Genomic DNA, 26,672 nt, shown 5'->3' with positions numbered 1-26,672 from the left:
CTTTGTGGCATAATATATGGTCTATTTTAGAGAAGGATCCATGTGCTGCTGAGAAGAAAGTGTATTCGCTCTTGGTTGGATGGTATATTCTATAAATGTCTGTTAAGTCTAAATTATTGATTGTGTTATTGAGATCTATGGTTTCTTTGTTCAATTTTTGTTTGGAAGATCTGTCCAGTGGTGAAAGAGGCGTGTTAAAATCACCTAGTATTATTGTGTTATCGTCTATTTGGTTTCTAAAATTGAGAAGGATTTGTTTGACATACATGGATGAGCCACTGTTTGAGGCATAGATGTTTATGATTGTTATATCTTGCTGATTTATGCTTCCCTTAAGCAGTATGAAATGTCCTTCTTTATCCCTTCTGACTAACTTTGGCTTGAAGTCCACATTATCTGAAATGAGGATGGATACTCCAGCTTTTTTGCTGAGTCCATGTGCATGGTATGTTTTTCCCCATCCTTTCACCTTTAGTCTATGGGTATCTCTTTCTATGAGGTGAGTCTCTTGCAGGCAACATATTGTTGGATCTTTCTTTTAATCCAATCTGCCAGTCTATGTCTTTTGATTGATGAATTCAGGCCATTAACATTCAGGGTTATTATTGAGATATGATTTGTATTCCCAGTCATTTGGTTCATATTTAACATTTTGACACATCTTGGTTCCTCCTTTATTTGACAGTTCCTTTAGGATAATTCCTCCCTTTGCTGATTTGCTTCTTTGTTTTTTATCTCTTCCTCATGAAATATTTTGCTGAGAATGTTCTGTAATGCTGGCTTTCTTTTTGTAAATTCTTTTAGCTTTTGTTTATCATGGAATGATTTTATTTCATCGTCAAATTTGAAGGTAAGTTTTGCTGGGTATAAGATTCTTGGTTGGCATCCATTTTCTTTCAGAGCTTGAAAAATGTTGTTCCAGGCCCTTCTAGCTTTTAGGGTCTGGATTGAAAAATCTGCTGATATCCGTATTGGCTTCCCCCTGAATGTAATTTGGTTCTTTTCTCTCACAGCCTTTAAAATTCTGTCTTTATTTTGTATGTTAGGTATTTTCATTATAATGTGCCTTGGTGTGGGTCTGTTGTAATTTTGTGTATTTGGAGTCCTATAAGCCTCTTGGACTTGATTTTCCATTTCATTCTTCAGATTTGGGAAATTTTCTGATATTATTTCTTCAAATAGATTGTTCATTCCTTTGGTTTGTTTCTCTAAGCCTTCCTCAATCCCAATAATTCTCAAATTTGGCCTTTTCATGATATCCCATAGTTCTTGGAGATTCTGTTCATGATTTCTCACCATCTTCTCTGTTTGTTCAACTTTGTTTTCGAGGTTAAATATTTTGTCCTCAATATCTGAAGTTCTGTCTTCCAGCTGTTCTATCCTATTGGTTATGCTTTCTATGGAGTTCTTAATTTGGTTTATTGTTTCCTTCATTTCAAGGATTTCTGTTTGTTTTTTTTTCCAATATCTCTAACTCTTTATTCAAATGATCTTTTGCTTCCTGAATTTGCTCTGTTAACTGTCGATTGGTGCGATCGTTCAATGCCTGCATTTGCTCTTTCATCTCATCGTTTGCTTCCCTAATCATTTTAATTATGTACATTCTGAACTCCCTTTCTGTCATTTCTTCTGCAATGCTGTCGTTGGATTTTATTGATGTAACATCTAGATTTGTTTGGGGCATTTTCTTCCCTTGTTTTCTCATATTGTTCAGGGATCAGTGGGTCATTAAGATATTGCAGATTTCCTCTATTGACTTATAATGTCCCTGAAGATTGCTAGTATATCCCCTCTTATCCTTCAGTAGCCTGAAGTCTTGGAGGAGGTTGATAATGCAGAGCTCCACGAAGAAGCTGCCTCTCTAGGGGTGGTGACCCTCAGGTGGGGTATATTCCCTGATAGTGGGCAGAGGTGCCTCCACTTGTTGACCAATGGTCACCCAATGGGGAACTAGACTGCGGGCTGAGGCAAGGTCTGTTTGTGCCTGTGTCTCTGGTTTTACTGTCCCTGTGGGAAAACCTCCCCCGGCCGGGAAGACTCACTCGGTGGGGACGTCTCGCTGGTCAGTTGCCCTCCTAGAGGTTCCCCTCAATCTACAACTACCACCTGGGCTGGGCTGTCTTCCTCTGCAACGATCCCAGGGGCCCGGAACTACGTCCTGGGCCTGGGAGCCTCACCCTTCGCAGGCGAGTCTCCTTAGGCTGCCTCTCCCAGAGAATCTGCCCGCCACCCTGGAAACTTCACTCCGCCCCTAGGCGTGTCTCTGTGCGGCTCTTCCAGCAAGAAGCCACCTAACTCCTGGGACCCTGCTCTGCACCAATCGCCTGGCTATGCAGCCTCTCCTCTGAACCACCACCTGGAGCCCTGTACAATAACTCCGAGACCCAGAGACCCGCCACACACCTCCTCCTCCGGACAGCCGCCCAGTTTCTGACGCAGTCACTAGGAGTCCAAACAACTCACTTCACGTCTCCTCCTCCCGCCAACCGCCCGTAGCCCTAGGCAGTCACTCCAAGCCCAAGTGACCCGCCCTGTTCCTCCTCTTCCTCCTCGGGGTAGCCCCCTGGCTGTTCAGGAGTGGTGGCTCCGAGACCAAGTGACTCACCACGCTCCTCCTCCAGGCAGGCCACCGGTGGTCAGGAGCGGTCGCTTTTAGTCCAATCAACTCACCACTCGCCTCCTCCTCTGGCAACCACCTGTGGCTCTGACGCAGTCACTCCTAGACCAAGCGACCCACCGCTCTCCTCCTCCAGGCAGACCACCAGTGTTCTGGAGCAGTTGTTCTGAGTTCAAACAGCTCGCCATGCAGCTCCTCCTCTGGCAACTGCCTGTGGCTCTGATGCAGTCACTCCTAGGTCAAGCAACCCGCCGTGCTCCTCCTCTTCCTCCGGGGCAGTCCCCCGGTGTTCAGGAGCGGTCGCTCTGAGTTCAAACAGCTCACCAGCAGCTCTTCCTCTGGCAACTGCCTGTGGCTCTGATGCAGTCACTCCTAGACCAAGTGACCCGCCACGTTCCTCCTCTTCCTCCAGGCAACCCCCCCAGTGTTCAGAAGTGGTCGCTCTGAGTCCAAACAGCTTGCCAGGCAGCTCCTCCTCAGGCAGCTGCCCGGAGCCCCAGTGGTTGCTCGAGTCCAAGCGCTGTGCTGAGCCGCCTCCTCTACGATGATCCCAGTTGTCTGTGTTTACCGCTCCAGCGGGGGGAGGGGTGTCTCGCCGGGCAACTCCACTTCACAAAGTTCCCTGTGTTCCGGGGCTACCGCCCCATCCGGGACGCCTCCCCAACTGGAGAGACTCACCCGGCGGCTTTGAGTTGGTCCCAAGTCTCTCACTATCTCCTCTTTTGAATCCTGCGTCCTGGAGTGTCGCGTCCCCTCTGCCCGCAGAGAGAGACACGGCAAACGTCTGAAGCTTTGGAAGTTTATTGTGCACAGTCTTCCTTCCTTTCTGTTCCCTTCTCTCGCTCTCTTTCCCTCTCCTGCACTCAACTCCTCTCCCGCTCGGCTCTCGCCCGCTCCGGCCACTTCTTCCGCTTCTCGGCTCTCGCCCTCGCTCGCAGTCCCTTCTACTCCCGGCTTCAGCTACTCCCGCCGCCGCACCCAGGAGGTTACCAAGCTTATATACACTTCAACCAATCAGGGGAGAGTACACGAGATAAACGCGGACAGCTGCAGGCACAGGATGGGTACACGAGGGGGGGCATGCTCTAATCACATCGTTAACTAGCCAATCATTGGAATTCGCTGGTTGTTTACTGTATAGCTGGCCGCTTTTGGCTCAGCGTCAGGCGCCATCTTGACCATGTCTAAGGCCGGGGGCTCTAGAAACCCCGACACTGGAGCAGCGTGAAATGCAGCCGCCCTCTAGTCCGCCATCTTGGCCCCTCAAAAATTTCTGGTAGATAGAAGATTTTTAGGTCAAGATGAAGATTTTTTTTACTGATAACACTAGCAGTAGCCAGAGTATCATATCAGCTTTTGTGTCATGGGTGAGGAACTCAGAGTTTAGGGAACCCAAATATTTCATTATTTTTATTGTACTGGACAGTAAGCACATCAGCTGTGAGCTCTGCTTAGAGAGAATATCTCTGTGCAGACCTCCTTGAAAAGGTAGTCTGGAATAAAGTCTGTTCACAAATGTGCAGAAACACAAGAGACCCATAATAATTATCTCTGAATATCAGGATGACCCTTCAAGATTGGGTGTACTTGACTAGGATGACCTGATTGGTAGGGATCTGTTGCTAATTCTGCTGATTAACTAAAGGGTGTTGGTAAAAAACTTAAGGGTATATCAGTCCTTGTAATTTTGTTTGAGTAATAGTATGACATCTTACCTATTTTACCTGGTTCTATTCTTCTCTAGGATACGTATATTTTTGTGACACTTTACCTGAGTAGACAGTTATTATGATCACATTTTTTTGAATGCTTATTCAAATTGGACATAAAGGAAGTGTCATGTTTTGTACTAAGATTGAGAGCTTAACATGTCTATTGCTGCTGCTTTAATCATCAGAGGAGATATGCATTCCCTAATTTGTTTGGTTTATAAACAGTGACCATGGATATCTGTTTTCGTCAGCTTTTTCATTGCTGGTACCAAAAGACCTAACAAGAACAATTTAAGAGGAAGAAGTTTATTTGGGGCTCATGATTCAGAGGTCTAAGTCCTCTGAAATGTATTGACTCTGAATGGCTAGCTCTGTTCCTCAGGGCCTGCAGTAAGGCAGGACATCATGGTGGAAGAGTGTGGTGTAGGAAAATGACTCAGAACATCATACTAGGAAGCAGAGAGAGAAAGAGAGTTCTCTCACCAAGGATGAAATATATACCCCAAAGGCACTCCCCACAGACCCACCTCCTTTAGCCACACCCTACCTGCTTACAGTTACCACCCAGTTGATCCATTCAAATGAATTGATACACGGATTAGTTTAACGTTTTCATAGCCTGATCATTTTGCCTCTAACCTTTTTTACATTGTCTTACACATTAGCTTTTGGGGGATACCTAATAACTAAACCATAACAATATCTTTAAGAACATTAGATTGAGCCAGTTTAAAAGTAATTTTGTGTGTTTCAGTGGTGTGTCTTGCTTTTAAAAAATTTTATTTTAACATATACAAATATTAATCATTTTTGCAAAGAGTTCTTTATTCTAATAATATCCATAAACTATTATTTAATTCTAATGATATATCTGCCATTCTTGGCCATTTTCGTGGATTCTGGGAAGGAAAGGTGGTTACTGGGTTAGCATGATAGACTGTCTTGAAAATGAAATCTCCAGTGTGATGTTTAAAACTTAGTATGTTAGAATTTTAAAATCTCTTTAAAGGTCTAGTTCAGTAGTTTTCAACCACAGGTATTTGTAAGAGTCACCTATAGAGCGTTTGTTCTATCCCAGACATAGTGAATCCAAATTCAGAAATGGGATTCAGAAACAGAATTTTGTTAAAACTCTTCAGATGATTCCAATGCCTACCAGTGGTTAAAAACCATCATCTAGTCAATTGACTCATTTTAAAGGTGGTAAAACTGAAGGAGGCCTAAGGAGTTTATACACAGTAGTGTATACCAATTCTCTAAAGCCGTGGAAATTTTGTCACAATACTGCTCACTATACAACACTGGGAAGAGGCATGAATGGACTGGGAATAGACTAAGCATCCCGTAAATGAGCTGAATTGAGTTTGATATTCTCATTGTAGTTAACCAGAATTTTTGCTTTTGATGATCAATACAGAGTACTATCATTATGCAGCATTGAATATATTATTGTTTAATAATTAAACTCTTGAACTGAAAAAAAAATGGTGCTTTTTCATTCGTCTAGCAAGCATTCCTCCAAATAGACCAACTCCTTCAGACATGGCCATTGTCATGTATACGAGTGGTTCTACTGGCCGACCTAAGGGAGTGATGATGCATCATAGCAATTTGATAGCTGGAATGACAGGCCAATGTGAAAGAATACCTGGACTAGGGTAAGAGAGAATTATTCAATCTTATTCTTTGAAATACAGAGATCATGTTTGGCATTCTCTAAACTCTATCTGTATTAAAATGATAAAGTTATAGATGTTTCTGATTTTAAAATGCCTTTTCAAACTTGGAATGGAAGCATCATTTGACCCAGTTATCCCACTCCTTGGCAGAAACCCAAAGGACTTAAAATCAGCATACTATAGTGATGTGGCCACATCAATGTTCATAGTAGCTCAATTCATAATAGCTAAGCTATGGAACCAACCTCGGTGCCCTTCAATAGATGAATAGATAAAGAAACTGTGGTACATATACACAATGGAATATTACTCAACCTTAAAGAAGAATGAAATTATGACATTTGCCTGTAAATGAATGGAACTGGAGACTATCATGCTAAGTGAAATAAGCCAATCCCAAAAAACCAAAGACTGAATGTTCTCTCTGATACGTGGATGCTGACTCACAAAAGGTGGAGCAGGGGGTGGGGGTGGGTAGTGGAGGTTCTCCAGTTTGGACAGGGGGAATGAGGGGAAGGTGGTAAAACTGAGGGAGGCCTATAGGATGGGGATGGGAAAGACAGTAGAATGAATTGGACATAACTTTCCTATGTTCATATGTGAATACACAAACAATGTAACTCCACATCATGTACAACCACAAAAATGGGAAGTTATACTCCATGTACATATGGTATGTCAGAATACATTCTACTGTCATGTATACCTAAAAAGAAAAAATAAGAGAATGCCTTTTCAAGAGTGCTTAAAATGTTTCTCTTATTTTATTTTAGACCAAAGGACACATATATTGGCTACTTACCTTTGGCTCATGTGCTAGAATTGACAGCAGAGATATCTTGCTTCACCTATGGCTGTAGGATTGGATATTCCTCTCCACTTACACTGTCTGACCAGGTGACAAACTTTCAGTACATTGGCATGACAATATTAAGTTATATTGTGTGGCATATTACTTAAACATGAAATATTTATATTCAGTTAAAACTTTCTCTGTAACTTAAAAAATACCTCTTATGAGCAATATATAGCTACAGTAAATAACCCTGTGATTTTGTTACTATTGTTTCAGCTACATGTTTTTCAATTTATTTTGAAATGAATGATTAATATCATCTTTTCTTTTCATATTAGTTTTTTTTTTACTCTGGAAAGCTAAGGTAGAGAATATAAATATACTGAGCCTTTTTGACATAGTACTCAGGACCATTAATGGGTTCTTTTAGAGAAGAGGTGGAGTTTTGGCCCAGTATTCATCTGAATTTTCTCTTACACTTTTGCTGTCCTTAACAGTAGTCACTAACTGCATCTTTAAGTGGATATTAATTAAAATTAGAATTTAAAAATTTGCTTTCTCGTTTTCACTAGCCATATTTCAAGTTCTCAAATAACTATATGTGATCAGTGACTGCTATATGGGACAGAACAGATATACATTATTTCCATCCATGAAAGTTCTTATTGGACAGTACTGCAGCATCTCTAAGGGCAGCCCTTGGTTTACTACACTGAGTCAGGGTTCTCCCTTCTATGTTATTTGTGGCAACAAACACAACAATGGGTATGACTCACTCTGTCTTTTAAGTGTGTCTAATACCTATTGTCCACAGTTATGTTATTGCCTTCTTCAGTATAGTTACTATAGAAAAGACTCAACCAGGCATAGGAAAAAATAGCTACTAAGAAAGTTGCGAGTTCAGTGTGCTGAAAGATAAAGTGAGTATAAGAGTATAGGAATGACTTGACTCTGGGAGTGGCTCTGACACTCCTGAGGACCCAGCAGTTATTTTTAGATATCCAACCAACAGTGCCTTTTGTTTGGGGTCTGATGGTGCTCATAGATAGAAATTGTAGTACTTTTAACTTTTTGTAGAAATTCCTGGTTAGTTAGATTAGTAGGTTGTATAGTAGTAAGACAAAAAATTTAAATAGATTTTTTCAGATTTATTTGGGATTCCAACCACCTTTATTTGTATTTTGTTTTTTGCTTTTGAAGTATAAATTAAGGTGCACGAATATTAAGTGTATTACTTGATTAAATTTAATGTACACATGTAGATTTCTCATCCTTACTATTCAGATCAAGAAAAAAGAATGTTTTCAACATTGTAGGATTTTCCCATGTTTCCTTTAGTCCTTACCATCCCACAAGGATAATTCAGTTTCCCTTTAATGTGGTTTTTGCTATGAAAAAGAGTTCTGTTCCAAGTAACTACCAAATGTGTACTTTAGAGGATGTGACCTATTTGTAAGAGGGGTTGCTGTGGTATTTAATTTAACTATAACTCTCAGCCCCAAATTCACATTTGCAATTTGCCAGAATAGTAATAGGATAAGTAAACTATCAAATAAACTAATAAAACTTGATCTAGTAAAGTCAGAGTAAGCCTATATATATATATATACAGGACTTAAATTATTAGAAAAATTTTAGAAACATGTGTGATGATTTTGTTTTGTGATTGTAGTGGGAATTTCTTACGTTTGGAGACATTATTAAAATGCAAAAACATTTTCATAAGCTTTGGGTATGTTTTTCTTTCCCTTTGAGGAAATTCAGAAACCTAGACTAGCACCACTCCCCCCATTTTTTTCACTGCCTTTTCAAGAACAATAGCCTCATTGTGGGGAAGGAAGAACAGTTGTAGTCTATTGCTGGTCTGACTTAATTCTAGCTGTCTGTTAGGCAAAGCTCTAGTACATTAGAAGCCTTTTAATTAAAATTCATTCCTACTTTGTAAATGAACTTACTCTAAAGATTCTGAATCTTACGAGGAATCTAAAATTTAGAAATTATCCTCAAATAGGAAATCAGGGAAGCACAGAGAAAAAAGGCAACACTTTTGAAGATAGCAGATGATATTGATGTTGTCAAAACCAGGGTCGCTGTGATCACAATAAGACCGAAAAACTGATAATACAGGTTGCGCATCCCTAACCTAAAAATCTGGAATCCAGAATGCTCCAAAACCCAAAACTTTTTGAGAATTGACATGATGTCACAAGTGAAATATTCTACACCTGATTTTATGTAACAAATCACCATTAGAACATAGGAGCACTAAAAATATTGTATGAAATTACCTTTAGACTATTTGTGTACGGTGCATATGAGATGTAAATAAATTTTGTGTTTAGATTTGGATCCCATCCTAAGGTATTTCACTATATATATGCTTATATATAATGCATGTGTTTATGTGCACATGTGTGTAGACATTCCAAAACCTTTAAAATTTTTTAAAGCAGTCACTTTTTGTCCCAAGCAATTCTTTCTTGCTTTTTTTTTGTCCCAAATATTTCTAATAAGGGCTCCTCAATCTGTGGCTCCTGCTACTCTGGAACATCTTTCTATGGTAACAACTGGTCAGTAACCTATGAAAGGCAGCTTCTACTTGAAGGACTTGAGATCCAATTTTCTCTCTACAAAGTGGCTTTACCATGCAGGTGTGCATATGTGTCTACACACTTCCACTCACAAATGTTCATACACTTGCACATACATAAGACATAAAGAGTTATTTTATCTCCTTTATCTGTTTTGAAAGAAAAGCAGGAAAAAATCAATTTAGTTCTATTAGCAGAACCTTCTGTATGGTCAAGTTGGTGGTTCTTGTGGGTCACATGGCTTCTTTAGAGTTGATTATCTTCTTCCTTGTATTAGCCATCTAAACTTACAATTTATTAGTACTGCATTTCAAGAGTTTCTTATTTTTAATCTATTTTTTGGTGGATGATTTTTATCAATTTTTCTACCTATTGATCTGATATTTGGAATCCCAAATGGTATTTATGGGTAAAAGAAGGAAGGAAGGGAGAGAGGTAGGGACAGAAATATACATTTATATATATACATATATCTATACACACACACACACACACACACCTCTGCAACTTGGCCACTGGTGTTGTCTTCCTATGTTACTGAGCCCAACATTATCCAATTAGGATCTCTGTATGTTAGTTTATACTCATCAAGATGACTTTGAGATGTGTCTTTGCTTATTCATTGATCAAAGAAAATTGCCTTTTTTAAAATTGTTAAATCTACTTTAATTGAGCTTTTTTTTGAAAATGTCTGTAGAAAAATGTAGTTTGTGCTGTATTTGATGGTACATTATTAATAAGAATCTTTGATTCCCCAAATTTCCCATTCTTCCTTCTGGATCAGTGTTTCTCCTCTACAGAAGGCTGAGATATGCTAGTAGGCATAATCTTCAGGATGAAGCACTAGATTGCTTACACTTTAACCTTTTGGGTTATGATAATTGTAGCATATAACTCACAGAGCAATAGAAGAACAAATTCCATGTGTAACTCTAACTTTGGTATTATTAATTGAGTTGGAACATTTTTTGCTAAGGTTGGTTTCTCTGATCATATTTACATTTTCTTTATTGTAGTCCAGCAAAATCAAAAAGGGAAGCAAAGGAGACTGTACTGTACTGAAGCCTACACTTATGGCTGCTGTTCCAGTGAGTATCAAATATGAATTTGAACAGAAGAGGAACACTTGTATAATTTCTTGCTTACACTTTGACTATTTAAAAAGTAATACTCTGAGATATATGCATATATTTCAAAATAATTTTACTTTATTGGAATCATGCCAACTGTGTTCCTTAAAATCTTACACATATTAGCACAGATGAAATGGCAAGTTTCTGAAATCTGTGTTAGTGTTTGCTGATCCTTGAAATTTAGGTGATGAAAATGACCTTTCAACTACCTAGTTTGAGATTCATCATAATATCTTAGGATATACTCTGAAGATCGTCCTGTTTAATCTCTTAATTTAAGAAAAGGAACAAGGAAACACTGGGCTGTCCTGGAAAACTGAGGCAGCATTTCCAATTTTATTGACCTGATTGGTGACAGAGCTGAGTCAAAGATGCAAGCTTCCTGACCATCTTATGGTGACCAAGGACAACTGTTAGTTTGAGAGAGCTCCCATAGGAAAAAAGTTGAATTACTCAAAATCCTTATGTGAAATTTGGCCTTTAAAAAAGCAAGATCTTACGTTTTATAATTTTGGAATGATAAGTTTTGCAACATCTAATGCATTCTTTCCAATTTGTGCAGTCAAATATGTTCCAGCATTTTATATTTTGAAACCCCAGGGACACTGTGTATTGTTACTGCTTATATTATGATCAGACTTTAAATCTTATTCCAATATCTTTCACAGCATTATGTTTTTTACATGACATGTCTGTCCAAGTTTTTCTATGTATTACAGATGGAAGATATATGGTCTTTTTAGTTTCTAATTCAAAATTACAAAATAGCTGAAGATTAGAATCTGTCAGAGAAGCCTTTGTCATTTTACTTAGAGGAGTTGTATAATTTAGTGTTCTCAAAAAGAGAGATTTCTGACTAAAAACATCATGAAATGATTCTAAGAACAGCAAGTGAAGTACTTACTGTTTTCCAGGCTAATCTTCCCTAAGTCTCTGCTGGGTGGGCCCTGTTATCCCTTCTTTTTCTTATAAAGAATGAAGTTTAATATTTGGTAGAATCAAAGCTTGAACTCTACCAGTCTGGTATAAAAATCTTAACAACTATGACTGCCCATTTAGGATAGTTTTATGTTTTGTTTTGGGAGACAATATACTTGACTACCCAAAGTACAGGGTTCCCTAGTGAACCTCAATGTAGGGAGGGGGAAGGGCTAAGGTGTCAAGTCAGGCCTGATTTTAGGCCTGAAGGATAAGCAGGAGTTAGCAGGTAGGCTATTTATCCTCTAATTGCCCATCATCCATTCTTCCCTGCTCTACTTTCTATGTTGGAGGGCTAACTTCTATGGATGAATAACCAGGGCTTCATTGCCTTATAATTTCTGATTGGGTTCATCTAATTAGAAGTACTCATGAAATATTAGAGAATAGGAAGAGAGCCACAGGTCTGCACATTTCTTACCTCACTTTTTTCCTGCTGGTTTGAGAGTTTGGCAGTTATCAAGCACCCGTTGGGTAGTCCCTTTCCATTTAGCTGTAACCAGGTCTTTTCCATGGCTAGTCTTATCCAGCTTCCAGTGATAACTGTCCTCTTACTTCTTCAAGCCTAGGAATAGTGAATAGTTTTCTATATTGCTAGTTCATTGGCACTTCACCAAAACTTGCTGGTTCCCTTAGTTCTTCCTACTCCTCTACAAATAGGCTCTTTTTAAAAGAAAGAATCTCCTTCTTGAGAACTGTTTGTTGTTGTTATTGTTCTTTCATGGTGCTGGAGAGCAAATCCAGAGCCTTACACACACTACACAAGCTCTACCACTAAGTTACATCCCCAGCTCAAGAACTGTTTGTGATAGATGCTGCTTTTGAGTTTGTTTCATTCCTGGGTATGAATAAAAGATTGATTTAGTGCTGTTAATATTCACAATGTGAGGATTCAGAATAATCACTGCTTCTTATAAGCAGTGACTCAATGGAACATCATGTAATGTTAGTTTGAGATAAAGGGTGATTTGATGAGCTAACAGTAAATCCTGCCAACTTGTTGCAACTCTATAGTGTTACTTACTCACTGAGGCCTTTCCACGCCCATGATTAGTATCTAGTACTGAAAAAAGCAGTGGAAGTGGTTCTGACACATCTGTCTCACTCCCATGCACTTGCTTTTGTGTGTGTGCACTTTAGGGTCCTTTATGTTTTTTAAAAGGATAGTTACAGGATTTTAAATCCCTTTAGGGGAATATTGGGATTTCTCAGACATAGATCTAGAGAAACATTTCCGTTACACAATCATGATTCCTTTTGTAGAAATGGAGAAAACAACCTTTTAAGGAATGGTTCTGCTGACTTCATTTGTGATTGGCTCTACTCTAATACTGAAAGAACCATCCATGAAGTTATTCATTATAGGACAACTTAATTTATACTGATAATTGATACTTGAAATATTTAAACTAGGTATGTATAAGCAAGTGTGCTTTATGCAATAATTTTTGTTAATTTGTGCTAGGTAATTTCAAGAAGGCATCATTTAGTGATTAGGATTTTTTTTCTGTGTGTTGTACATGTTAGCCTGATAATTATTATATTCTAAACCATATCCTACTTCTACTTTTGCACATAGCAGTAAGAATACTGCTCTTTTTTGTTAAATTTTATTCTATTAAAATGGAATAGAAGTGCCTAAATTACAGGGACATAAGATTTTTAAGAAACTGTTACGTGCTGCAAGTCACAAGGTCATAGTTAAAATATAGATAAAGTATTAGGATTAGTTTCAACATATTGGGTGTTTCAATGCTATCTAAGAATAATTAAATATTTCTGTGAGAGTGAGTGAATTCTCTATACTTTAGTTAACATTTCTTAAAGTGTTAGATGAACAGGATATAGAACTGAAGAAACCCCTATACTTGTTCTTTATCTTTTTTTAAATTAAAGTTTTATTTTTGATTGTCAATTATATGTATGTATGGGGTCCAATGTATTATTTTGATATATGTATTATAGTCTTTTTGAAGGAGTGAACAAGTAAAATTAATTCTATAATGAAAGAAATAAATATGTCCATTATCCTAGAGACATATATCTGAGATGTTACAAATAAGGTATCTTCAATTATAGACTGTCCAAGTGTTAGTGTAATTCTTTTCAGATTATTAAATGTTTTGTTTATCTTTTAGGAAATCATGGATAGAATTTATAAGAATGTTATGAGTAAAGTTCAAGAAATGAATTATATTCAGAAAACTCTATTCAAGATAGGGTATGATTACAAATTGGAGCAAATCAAAAAGGGATATGATGCACCTCTTTGCAATCTGTAAGTACATTTCATAGGACCTGTAGTTTGAGTATTTATTATTATTATTAATATTATTATTTTTGAGATGGAGTTCTTCCTTGTTTCCCACATGCTGGCCTCAAACTCCTGGGCTCAGGCAATCCTCCTGCCACAGCCTTTTGAGTAGATGGAAATATGAGTCCATGCCATTGTACCTGCAATTTGTGTGTTTGGGTGTGTGTGGGTATGTTTAAATCTGGAACATGAATGAGTAAATGACAAGTCAATTTAGTATCACTATTACCACCATAACCATAAGGCTGAATTTCTCTTTTATTCTTAGTATTTATACAGTAAGCACAGGACTCTGAACTTGGCAATTTGATAAATTTTAATAATGAAATAAATGTTTAAGATTTAATTATAAAATTGGGTCTTGTGAAGAAAAATGAATAGACTTTTGAGTCAAGACACTTGAGTTTAAGAAGTGACAGTTCTGGTTTAAAAAAGTGATCTTCAAGATTCATTTCACATGGAGTTTTCTGATTTATTGTATTCATAATATAGTATAGGAAATGTGTGAATATAACAGTTATTTTAAATGTGGTACTGGGGGTAGGGATGGGAAAGCATATTTTATTTGAAGGGAGATAAGTTAGGTGACTAACTGCTTCAAAGATAACCACATTTTTTCCCTGTGACATCATTTTCTTTCATTTACAGTATGTCAGAGCAGTTTCCCAATACTGCAAATTTCAGGGTGGGTGTTTAGGAGCTTTTCTGGAATTTTTTAAAGATGTATTAGTTGTTTCTTTGTTAACATCTTATTACCAGCATGCTTCTGAAATGTACATGTTCAACCATAGTTGAGAAATCTTTTCCAGAGTTTATAAATTAGTGTGTCGCCAAGAATAATGTATGCATGTATTAAAATAATTTCTCTCTCCTTTTATCCAGGTTACTCTTTAAAAAGGTGAAGGCTCTGCTGGGAGGGAATGTCCGTATGATGCTGTCAGGTGGGGCCCCATTGTCTCCTCAGACACACCGATTCATGAATGTCTGCTTCTGCTGCCCCATTGGCCAGGGTTATGGACTGACAGAATCATGTGGTGCTGGGACAGTTACTGAAGGTAGGCATTATTAATGTGGCCAATAATTTTATGTTAGTCATTGCTAATAAATTCATTTGCATTATCTTTGGAAATCATGATTTATTTATAATCTCTTAATATCATTCGATGCAAACCTAATTTTTAATTTTGTGAATACTTAAGCATATTGTGTGTACCCTTTAGTTTTAAGCCATGTAAATATTTATGCCACATTTTCAGTCCTCAAAATTTAGTCACCCTAATCCTTTAATCTTCTTTTTCTAAGTAATTACTCCTTTGGAGAACTGTACTCATGGAATAAAGTATCACTAATATGTTCCTCTTAAATAAACATTCCTGTCTTAAATTTTGTATTTCCACGTCTTTATTTTCAACACCTCAAGTCAGGATTTCCCAACCTTTGCATCAGACAATTCTTTATTGTTGAGAGTTCTTCTGTGTATTGAAGGATGTTTAGCAGTCAGATACTTAGCAGTAGGAACTTGCTTACCTAAGCTGTGACAATGAAACATACCTCTAAACCTTGCCACATATCCTTGTGGGGCAAAATCACCCCAGGTTGAGAAACACTGGGGTAAAGTATTTTTTAAAATGATCTCACTATCACTTTAAACTCATTGTGTCTAAAATCAGTTTCCTTATCACAAACCATCTCTCCACTACCACATGATTTGTTTTTCCAATGGTATCGTCACCCTTAAAATCATTAAGGGTACCAGCTTTTAAGTACCCTTAAAAGCTGAATATTTACTCTGTAATATTGTTAAATTCTGTCAGATCTTCCCATTCCTTAATTAGGTTGCTCCTTGCCTTCCAAGCCAATGTTGTCATTCTACCTTTCATGACTTTCAGCTGCTCTGAGGTGGCAGCCTTTCAGTGACTGTATCCATGTGTGTTCTGTCATATGAAATCTATCCTTTATTCTTCTATTAGGCCCATCTACCTCACTCACTTCTTGATAAATGGTGTAACAAATCTAAATACACCTTTAAGACATCTTTAATCTGGCACTATTGCAACTATCCATCATCATTTTCCACAAATATACATCCCTGATTTTTCTCTCTAAGCAAGCCAATCATGACCTCTTTCTTATACATGGAATTTTGGTCTCACCTCTATATAGTTTCTCTTCCCTCTCTTGAAATGCCCTTTTGTTAGCTGCTCATGGCTGTCCTTTAATGCCCGACTCTTTAATGAAGTCTTTTCCAAACTACTTCATTTTACATTGACATTTCAAGTCTCTAAGGCACTATTGTGCTCACCATTAGTGCCATGCAGTTTAGTATTTAAATGCTCTCTAAGTTATTTCACATGTATTTCTTCCCAGATACTTCATTTGTAGATCACCAAGGGCAGGATTTCCTTATCCTTTGTGTTTTCTTCAAAATATTTAGTATAGTGTTGTCCACATAATAAGCTGTCTATAAATATATGTGATTATTGCTAACAGTAATCACAGATTACAAAGGATATTATCATCATGATGTTTAACAGTGACTAGCATTTTTTATGTATGAATATTTCTTTTTTTAATGTTTGATTCATTGTACATAAATGGGGTACAACTTTCATTTCTCTGGTTGTACACAAAGTAGAGTCGTACCATTTGTGTAATCATACATGTACGCAGAGTAATGATGTTTGTCTCAATCTATTATTTTTCCTTCCCCCGCCCCTCTCCACCTCCCATTTCCCTCTACACAATCCATCCTTCCTCCATTCTTCCCTTACCTCCCCCCACCCCATTATGTATTATTATCCACTTATCAGAGAAATCATTTGGCCTTTGTTTTTTTGGGATTGGCTTATTTCACTTAGCATGATACTCTCCAACTCCATCTACCTGCAAATGCCATAATTTCATTCTTCTTTTGACTGAATAATATTCCATTGTGTATAATAAATACCACAGTTTCTTTATCCATTCATCTGTTGAGGTGACTAGCATTTATTGAACACTTAGTTTGTGTCAAGAAGTGTTAAGTACTATCCATATACTATCTCAATGAATCTTCAGAGCTTATCCCTTAATGAGGCAGGCCCTATTGCTATCCTTGTTTAATTGATGAAGAAATGGAAGCATAAACAGGTTAAGCAACTTATCCAAGTTACATAGCCAATGAGTGATAGAGCAGGAATCCTCATCAAAGAGATTTGTATATCTAATTATCTAAACTATAACCCTGAAGTGCAAAAATACACTTGAAATGGAGTAGAAACACTGAAAAATGACTACCCTTTGCATTCCTTTTACTACAACCTCTTCTTTCAGACACTGAGTTTCTGGGTTCTCAGTGTGTACATCTGAAATGTAGTATCCTAATATTTGTTGCTTTTCTTTCATAGTTACTGACTATACTACTGGCAGAGTTGGGGCTCCTCTTATTTGCTGTGAAATTAAGCTAAAAGACTGGCAGGAAGGTAAGAATTTCATGACAAGCTCTTGTGACTCTAGATACATCAAAAATTACTGCAAGCCTCAAGATATTTCTTTAAAGTGTGAGGTTGTCTAAGGGAACACATAGTGCTTTCTCATGGATGCCTATGCCCTGCACTTTCTTTTTACTCAGTAATACTTTCAGGTACCCAAGAGGAAAAGAAAATCTCTAGATTCTAGACCTGGTGATTCTCAACCTCAGAATACTTGAAGGGAAAGTGGTAAAAATTCTTAGTGAAGCTTTACCTGGGTTTACAGAAGGTAGCAATTCTTTGAAACTCAATTTTACTGGTAAGGATGTTGGGGCTGAAAAAAAAAAAAGCCAGATTTCCAGGAGACAGAGTGACTAATTTCACACATACACAAACTAACATTTTAGATCTTGACCCTAGCAAAGATTTTCATAGTTCTGATTCACCTTTCCAGCTATCTGAATAGTAAAATTTTTACATACCTACAGAGACAAGCTAGTTAGAGGAAACTTGTACTATACAAAAATTGGTCGGAATCCTTTTTACAAATGAGCTAGAAGCAAGGTACAGTGGTGCATGCCTATAAATCTTAGCCACTTGGGAGACTGAGGGAGGAGGATCTTGAATTCAAGGCCAGCCTCAACAACTTGACAAGACACTGTCTCAAAAAAAAAAATTAAATAATTCTATTTATTTATTTATTTAGAGGTAGGGTCTTGCTATGTTGCCTAGGCTGGTCTCAAATTAAAAATCACATTTAAAAGTCAGTAGATTCTCAAGAGTTTTACACTTTAGGACTGAATCTTCCTTCCTTTCATGGGGAGGTCATTCCAATTTTACAATAAAAATCTGAAGAAAACATAGGTAGTGTGTATACGCATATTAGGCATCAGGATCAAAATTGTTTTATTAGATGGGTTATTTGCTAGGCCCTTTATACAGAGAAATGATTATAGTAAACTTGGTAAGTATACTTTTGCCTTTAACTCTTATTTTCTAATTTCTTGGTGTTGAGTTTTAGATGTCAGTTTGGGGGAGGGGGTCCCTATTTGAACATGTATTTGGAGTTTTCCTTGCTGTAAAGGATTTTTAGCGTCATATAATAAGAATGTTTTTAAAGTTTTGCATATAGTGGATTTTGTCATCTTGACATATTGAATACTTTTAACTTTATAGGAACAGCTAATAAAGGGACTCTTTAATCCTTTTATGACCCAAAATTTAATCAATCTCATTTTATAAGTTGAGATTTTTATATATTTTCCTTAAAGTCAGCTTTATTTAGTAATAAAGAGGCAGTGAGTAATGATAACATATTTTAGTAGTTATTCTCAATTTTTTCAATTTCTTAAATTTTAAAGTCATGCCGGACCACAGACAAAATGAATAAATTTTGTGTTCTATTTTCCATAACCTCCCTTTCACTCTCACTTCAGATACTGCCTTTCTTAGGTACTTATTATCTATTCTGTTTGATTAAAACCTTTAGAAAAAATCTGAAACACATTGATGCCAACTTATTACTAATTTATAATAACAATTATAAGTGTTGATCATGTTGGGGGTGATTCCATTCTAACAGAACTCTAATGAACCCTAAGCTTTAGTGGTGAAGGTTTTTGTCATGGGAAGGTTTGGGATGGGTAGTTGTTGATGGTAATTACTTTTGAGCTGGTGCTCCCAAAATCACAGTCACCCACTATCTTCATGTAAAACTGATTACATGTAAACTAATACTCTTCCAACTAATGCTGAAAAATTTGATCAGCAGAAAAATATTAACAAAGGAACTTAAAGAACTAATGAAGTTATGGGGAAGTGCTAGCAAATGAAATCTGCCAAATTATGCTATATTCATGTACAAATATGCCACAATGAATCCTGCTTATACATATAATACACTCAATAATAATAATAATGATATTAATAAAGAAGAAGAAGGAGATCAGAGTAGAGCAAGTGGATCAGGAGGAAGGGGGAGGGGAGAGAAAGGAAAGGTACTAGGGGAATGAGATTGATCAAATGATTATATACAAATACGAATATGGCCTAATGAATCCCACTAATATGTATAATCACAATTTAAAAAGTTAATGAAGGTAAATTTTGTTTTAGAACAGTAACTGATTTACTTTTATTATTTACAGGTGGTTATACAGTTCATGACAAACCAAACCCCAGAGGTGAAATTGTAATTGGTGGGCAGAATATCTCCATGGGATACTTCAAAAATGAAGAGAAAACAGCAGAGGATTATTCTGTGGACGAAAATGGCCAAAGATGGTTTTGTACTGGTGATATTGGAGAATTCCATCCTGATGGATGTTTACAGATTATAGGTCAGTGTATGCTCTTTTTATGTATTTTTCTTTAGTCTTGGTGATTTCAACATATGTGTGAAATAATATTGGTCAGGTCATCAATAGGGTTGATGGTTATATGGGTTCAATCTTTGGGCAAGTTATTTAACTTATACCTGAGCTTCTCCATTTATAAAATAGGGACAACAACACCAATCTCATACAGTATCTGTTAGGATTAAATGAGTTGATATATATATATATATAAAATTCTCAGAGCAGTACCTCAACCTTAGTAAGCAGTACCAACAGTAGCAACTGCAGCAGCATTTGAATGACAGGAAAATAAAAGATTGGTTAATGAGAAAACAAAAATAGTTCAAGAGAGGTATGTTTTGGTCAACTACATGTAGTTCTGCAGAACTAGTTACTGTAACATACCCTATTCTATGCCATACACTTTACTTTCCACCCAAGGGACAACGTTTTGTGTGTGTGGGGGGGGCAGGGGCATGTTTTCCTGGTGGTCATTTATATGACTCTAACTAGTCCTAAAACTTAGAAAATGATAATATCAATTCATAACACCAAGTTTATTCTGAGAATATCAGTTCCTTTGGCATTACCCTTACTGAGTTTACTGAAGTAGACCTTTATGTTAAAAGAGCAATTCAAGAAGTAGCTCCAATTGAAATATTCTATTCACTTTAATCAGAAAAAAGTTAAAACAAAAGTTGACTAACTAATAAGGACCATTCTGCAGAGTCCCAGTCAGGCCCTTCCCAGGCCATATAGTTCCTTCACTCATAGCTGTAGGGATTCATTTTACTCTGTTGCTGGACTTTACAATACCTGACCCAGATATAGAGATTACCTGGGAAAATCAGTTTTTCATCTAGACATTTGATCAACTGGGGAAATTCCCAAGAAACATGTTTCATTTGGGAACCAATAATCCTTTTTTTTTCCTTTGAGACTTAATTGCACTAGAATCAAAGGTTGTTTCTGTAGAGTCATCTCCCAGGCTATGGGTAGGCAAATCAGTGCTCACACAAAGGTTGTCAGGCAAGTCGATGATTGTTCAAGCTGGGTCATCCTGTGCCAGCATTTTCTTAGAGCACAATTATTTAAAGAAGATAATTTTAAATATGGAAAATTGGGGATTAACATTTTTAAAATTTTCTCTATATGGCAGATATAGTGTGACATCCTGTATGAGTTAGGCATCAATATTCCTGATAAAAGAGAGGGTGAGAGATGTTAAATGACATGCCAAGAATCTCATAGCTAGTAGTATGCATAGCTACTATTCAAATCTAATGCTTTACCAGGGCATGGGCAACTTGGGGGGCTGAGGCAGGAAGATGGCAAGTTTGAGGCCAGTCTGGGCAATTTAGTGAGATACTATCTCAAAGTAAAATTTAAAAAGGACTGAGAGTGGCAGAGCACCTGGGTTCAATCTACAGTACCACCAAAAAAAAAAAAAAAAGATTCTCAACTAATTCTTAAAAATTCTGTTATTTCTTAAAAATCAAAAAACTAATTCTTAAAAATTCTGTTATTTCTATTAACTTCATTATAATATTTAAGATTATGATAAGATGTTCAAGTTTTGAGTATAGGGTATAGCTTTTAGCCAGTACTTCTTTAATTAGGCATTTTCTTTTTAACTGATATGTATAGACAAACAATATGTCTATATGTAATGAGATTTTAAAAGAAGTATCTCTGTAAAGCTTTAGGCAATGAAATTTTTTAAAAAAATCAGAATTGTTCATACCTGCCAGGTGTGGTGGTACACACCTGTAATCCCAGTGACTTGGGAGGCTGAGGCAGGAGAATCACAAGTTCAAAGCCAGCCTCAACAACTTAGCAAGGCCCTAAGCAATTTAGTGAAATATGAAACTCTGTCTCTAAATAAAATATAAAAAGGGCTGGGGATGTGACTCAGTGGTCTAGTGCCCCTGGGTTCAATCCCTGGTACCACAAAAAAAAATAGAATTGTTAGTATCTTAATGAAACAGACCATTATGAAACATTATTCATGACTTACAGATCGAAAGAAAGATCTGGTGAAATTACAAGCGGGAGAATATGTGTCTCTTGGGAAAGTAGAAGCTGCATTGAAGAACTGTCCTCTTATTGACAACATCTGTGCTTTTGCCAAAAGGTAACTTTCAAAACTGACATTTTATATTTTATATACTTACAGTAAAAGGAAAATCAGAAAAGAATTTGATTATTTATGATCATAAGCATAACATCAAACTCCTCTAGATCTTTCATCAGAGTTGAAAAATTATTCCTATCAAAGTTCTTGAATTCCTATGGAAGTTCTTGAATTCAAAAACTTTAAGATTAGGTAGGATAACTTGTACATTGTAACTGTTGATTGGATACTTACTGTATCTTGTTAAGTACTTATCTATGCCACAGAAGTCATTTCATTTAGCATCCATAACAAATAAGTCATAGCATAAGTAATTTTCCCAAAAAGATCACACAGCTAGTGCAGGTTGAGATGAGGTTTTAATCCAAGTTTTTCTAGATCAAAAGCCTAAGAAAGGGCTTGGGTTGTGGCTCTGTGGTAGAACATGCTTGCCTAGCACGTGTGAGGCACTGGGTTTGATTCTCAGCACTGCATATAAATAAATGAATAAAACGAAGTTCTTCTGGGTGCAGTGGCTCATGGCTGTAATCCCAGTGACTTGGGAGACTGAGACAGGAGGATCACGAGTTCAAAGTCCCTCTTAGTAACTTAGTGAGACCCTAAACAACTCAGTGAGACCCTGTCTCTAAATAAAATACAAAAAGGGCTGAGAATGTAGCTCAGTGGTGGAGTGTTCCTGGGTTCAATTCCCAGTACCAATATGTTTTATTTTATAGACTTTATTCTTTTTTTGAAATCATAATTGTGCTTAAAAACTGACAAAATTTACCATCTTCACCATTTCTAAGTGTACAGTTCAATAATATTAATTGTATGTACCTTGTTAGACAGTCAATCTCCAGAAATTTTTCATTTTTCAGAACTAAAACTCTATACCCATTAAACAACTCTCCATTTCTCCCTTCCCTCAACCCTTGGCAACCACCATTATACTTTCTGTTTCCATGAATTTGACTATTCTACATGCCTCATATAAGAAGAATCATACAGTATTTGTCTTTTTATGTTTGGCTTATTTCACTTAGCATGATGTCCTTAAGGTCCATTCATGTTGTAGCATGTGTCAGAATTGCTTTCCTTTTTAAGGCCAATATTATTCTAGCATCAATACATAGAATGTACAATAGTTTATACATTCTTCTATCAGTGAACACTTGGGTTCCTTCCACCTCTTGAATAATACTGCTATGAATAATACTGCTATGAATATGGATATGCAAACATCTCTTTAACATTCAGTTATTTTTGATACACACCCAGATGTGGAATTGCTGGATCATATGTAATTACATTTTTTATTTTTTTGAGGAGTTACCATACCGTTTTCCATATTAGCAGCACCATTTTTACATTTCTAGCAGCAAGGCACAAGTATTCTAATTTCTCCACCTCCTTGCCAACATTTGCTTCTATCTTTTTTTTTTTTTTTATAGTAATCATCCTAATGGGTGTTCAGGGATATCTCATTTTTGTCTTGATTTGCATTTTCCTAATGATTATTGCTGTTGAGCCTCCTTTCATATGATTTGTTTATCATCTCTGGAGAATTTTTTATGCAAATTGTTTGCCTGTTTTTATTTTTTAATTTTTAATTTTTTGTGTGTAGTGCTGAGGATTGAATCCAGGACCTTATGCATGTAAGGCAAGCACTCTACCATCTGAGCTGTTTTTAAATTGAGTTATTTGTTTTTTTATTGCTATCATTGTTTAGTTATAGGAGTTCTTTATATATTCTATAGAATAAGCCCTTATCAGATACATGACTTAAAGATATTTTTTCCATCTCAATAGATTGCCTTTTTGCTCTATTTTTTGGTGTCTTTTGAGGCACAGAAGTTTTTAATTTTAACACAGTCCTATTTGTCAATATTTGCTTTAGTTCCTTGTACTTTTGGTTTAAAATTACCAAATACATTGCCCTAAAGCTTTTTCTTTATTTTTTCTTCTAGGGGCTTTATAGTTTTAGCTCTTAAATATTTAGGTATTTGATCCATTTTGAGTTAATTTTTATATATTTTGGAAGGTAAAGGTCCATCTTCATCCTTTGCATGTTAATGCAAAGTTTTCACAGCACCATCTCTTGAAGAAACTACCCTTTTGCCATTGAATGGTCTTAATACCCCTGTTGAAGATCACTTGACCATAAATGAAAGGGTTAATTTCCGGGCTCTCTCTTCTAGTCCATTGGTCTGTTTTTCTGTCTTTATTTCACTGTTATGTGTTTTATTACTTCTTAAAGAAACATTAACAAATAAGAGGAATGTATAGTTGGAATTATATGTACTGTACTATACCATTGTGTAGCTTATGAATATTTTTGCTTATTTTAATTTCTATTTTATTTTCTAATTTTTAGTGACCAGTCCTATGTGATCAGTTTTGTGGTTCCTAATCAGAAAAAGTTAACACTTTTGGCACAACAGAAGGGGGTAGAAGGAACTTGGGTTGATATCTGCAATAACCCTGCCATGGAAGCCGAAATACTGAAAGAAATCCGAGAAGCTGCAAATGCCAGTAAGAAATTGCTAGTTCGTTGAAATCCATAAACATCATCTAATAATATCTTATGCATTAGACTCTTCAAGATTTTTGTTTAATGATGAAATACATGGTTTAGTAATGAAATACATAACTCTTAAATATTTATCTACCTCTTAAGAATATGTAATGAATTTTATGTTGGAAAGATTCTTAAAAGTCATACAGTAGAATAATCTGTCTAGTTGTTTATTGTGTATTGTAACATCCCTACAAAGTGATTATCTAGCCTGTGTTTAGAATAGTCCATCTTTGAAGATATGTATTATGTAGGTCTACCTTATATCTGCAAGCTAGAAGCTAATAACTTTTTAGTAAATAATGTAGCTATTACTATGCTTTGTGTATGTACATTGGCTCTCTAAATGGACTGTCTTAGATGGTATATTAATAGCCAATTGGAGAACATCCAAGTAGGTACTATGTGCCAGGCAGTATATCAGGTACTAGGAATATAAAAGTTAGTAAGATACATTTCTTTCTCTCCTGGAGCTCATTATCCAGTGAGAGGGACACAAGAGAGAGAACCATGTTAATAGCAATAGAGATAGGAACAGAGAATCATGGTACCACAGATGAGGGCACTTAATTTGTCCTGGGAGTTCATAGAAAGTTTTCTTATAGAAATGTCACTTAAGTTCATTCTTAAGGATTAATTAAAATTAACTAGGGTGAGAATTCTAGACCAAAGAGCATCAGGAGTAAAGGTATAGAGCTATGTAAAAGGAGATGTGGGCAGGGAACAACAAGTACTTTGGTGTTACTGGTAAACTACAAGATAAGGTTGTAAAGATAAGCAGAGGCCACGACCTGTAGTGCTATGTATGCCATTTTCTGAAATTTGGGTTTAATATTGTAAGCAATGGGGAGCCATTGTAAGATTTCATCTGGTTAGTGATATGGTCAGATTTGCATTTCTGACAGATGCATTCAGGCTAGCCTCCAAACCATTAAGATATTACTTGAGAGGACCCAGACTGAGACAGGAGACCAATTTAATTAAGAGAGCTATAGTAGATACTTAGATGAGAGTGGGAGTAATAAGGCCCTGAACCAGGAAATCAGGAAATATTTAGGAAGGAAAATTGTCAACCTTTGATGATCACTTGAATAATGTAGGCAAGGGAAAAGGGGTGTAGGATGGCCCCTTGATTTGTAGCTCAAATGACAAGGTTGATGTTACTATTGATTGAACTAGAAAATACAGGAGGAAAAGTCAGCTTATAAGGGAAGATTATGAGTTCATATTGGGACATACATAGTTTGAAATTCTTGTTGGATAATCAGAGTTAAAATTTCCAGCAGGAGGTTGTGTATGTTAGACCAAACGTTATGAGAGAGACCTTTATTGTTGGGTATAATTGAAATCATGAAGGTAGATACACTAGCCATGGGAGAGAATTTAAAATGAAAACAGGAGGCTGAAGACAGGTCCCTGGACAACACCAGCATTTAAGGAATGGATGGAGGAAGAGACTTAGGTGGAGGGTGTGATTCACCAGATACCAGGAGAACAAGCTGAGAGAACTTCAGGAAAGAGAGTGGTCTCCAGTTTCAAATGAGCAGAACGGTTGGATGAAATGTACTAGAACATCGACTGAGAAATCAAATAATTTAAAAAGTAACTGTCAAGCCAAATAGTAGACCAGTTTTATAACCTGTTTAGAGTTTTACTATTAATTCTTTTCAGTGTACTAATAAGCACACACCATTTTTAAAATAGCAAATAATATCACAAGACTTGTGTCAAATAGCAGCCCTCCATGTTTTCCACATGTTTTAATCTATGGCATTTGTCTCTCTCTCTTTTTTTTTTTTCTTTTTTTTCTTTTTTTGCTCTTTCTTGCCTTTTTCATTTGGATCTGTGGACTTCCTACCACAGAAGATGATGTAGCTATCATCTTCTCTCCATCCCATCTACATACTCCCTTTTGCAATATATAGTACAATTTCATGTTTTGCATTGATGTTTGTATTATCATAACTAAAAATATTCACAGCTGAACTACATATTATTTTATGATTCCATTTCCTTTCTTGGACAACTTTTCGTTTTTCCTGATTTTAATAGTACCTCTCTACTTAGTTTTCTTTGTACCTGTTATTAATTCTTCCCCTGAATTCTGATAAAGTTATAAAAATACTAAGTACAGGAAAGCAGAGCATATTTGTATATTCCTTTTCCTGGCAACTTCCTTCGTAGGACCATTCATCCTCCCACTGAAATTTGGACTGTTTATACCCCATAACTTCCCTTTATTATCATCCCAGGAATTTCCTTTGCCTCTCTCCTGTGTTAGATCCTGTTTCCTGAATCTTATGTCTTTCTTTTCCCTGGTTTGCTCACTCATTTGAATAAAGCATATCCTCCACCAGTTTCCTAAGGAGAGGTGCA

At 36.6% G+C, this 26,672-nt stretch overlaps 1 protein-coding gene across 4 annotated transcripts in view; it reads left to right on the top strand.

Moving 5' to 3' along the window:
- The window catches only part of Acsl4 (acyl-CoA synthetase long chain family member 4), a 92,014-nt gene that overhangs the window by 55,266 nt on the left and 10,076 nt on the right, over positions 1 to 26,672 (top strand). For all 4 annotated transcript variants that reach the window (XM_047536197.1, XM_047536199.1, XM_047536198.1 and 1 more), the window contains exons 7-15: positions 5,837 to 5,987; positions 6,782 to 6,905; positions 10,412 to 10,483; positions 13,645 to 13,784; positions 14,703 to 14,875; positions 17,207 to 17,281; positions 19,417 to 19,608; positions 21,625 to 21,739; positions 24,096 to 24,253. In XM_047536197.1, the coding sequence (XP_047392153.1) occupies positions 5,837 to 5,987; positions 6,782 to 6,905; positions 10,412 to 10,483; positions 13,645 to 13,784; positions 14,703 to 14,875; positions 17,207 to 17,281; positions 19,417 to 19,608; positions 21,625 to 21,739; positions 24,096 to 24,253 (1,200 nt within the window). The remainder of the gene's footprint in view (positions 1 to 5,836; positions 5,988 to 6,781; positions 6,906 to 10,411; positions 10,484 to 13,644; positions 13,785 to 14,702; positions 14,876 to 17,206; positions 17,282 to 19,416; positions 19,609 to 21,624; positions 21,740 to 24,095; positions 24,254 to 26,672) is intronic.

The sequence above is a fragment of the Sciurus carolinensis genome, chromosome X, assembly GCF_902686445.1.
Source record: "Sciurus carolinensis chromosome X, mSciCar1.2, whole genome shotgun sequence".
In the NCBI taxonomy this organism is placed as follows: Eukaryota; Metazoa; Chordata; class Mammalia; order Rodentia; family Sciuridae; genus Sciurus; species Sciurus carolinensis.
The sequence above is the reverse complement of the archived record's forward strand: the minus strand, read 5'-3'. Positions and strand labels throughout refer to the sequence as shown.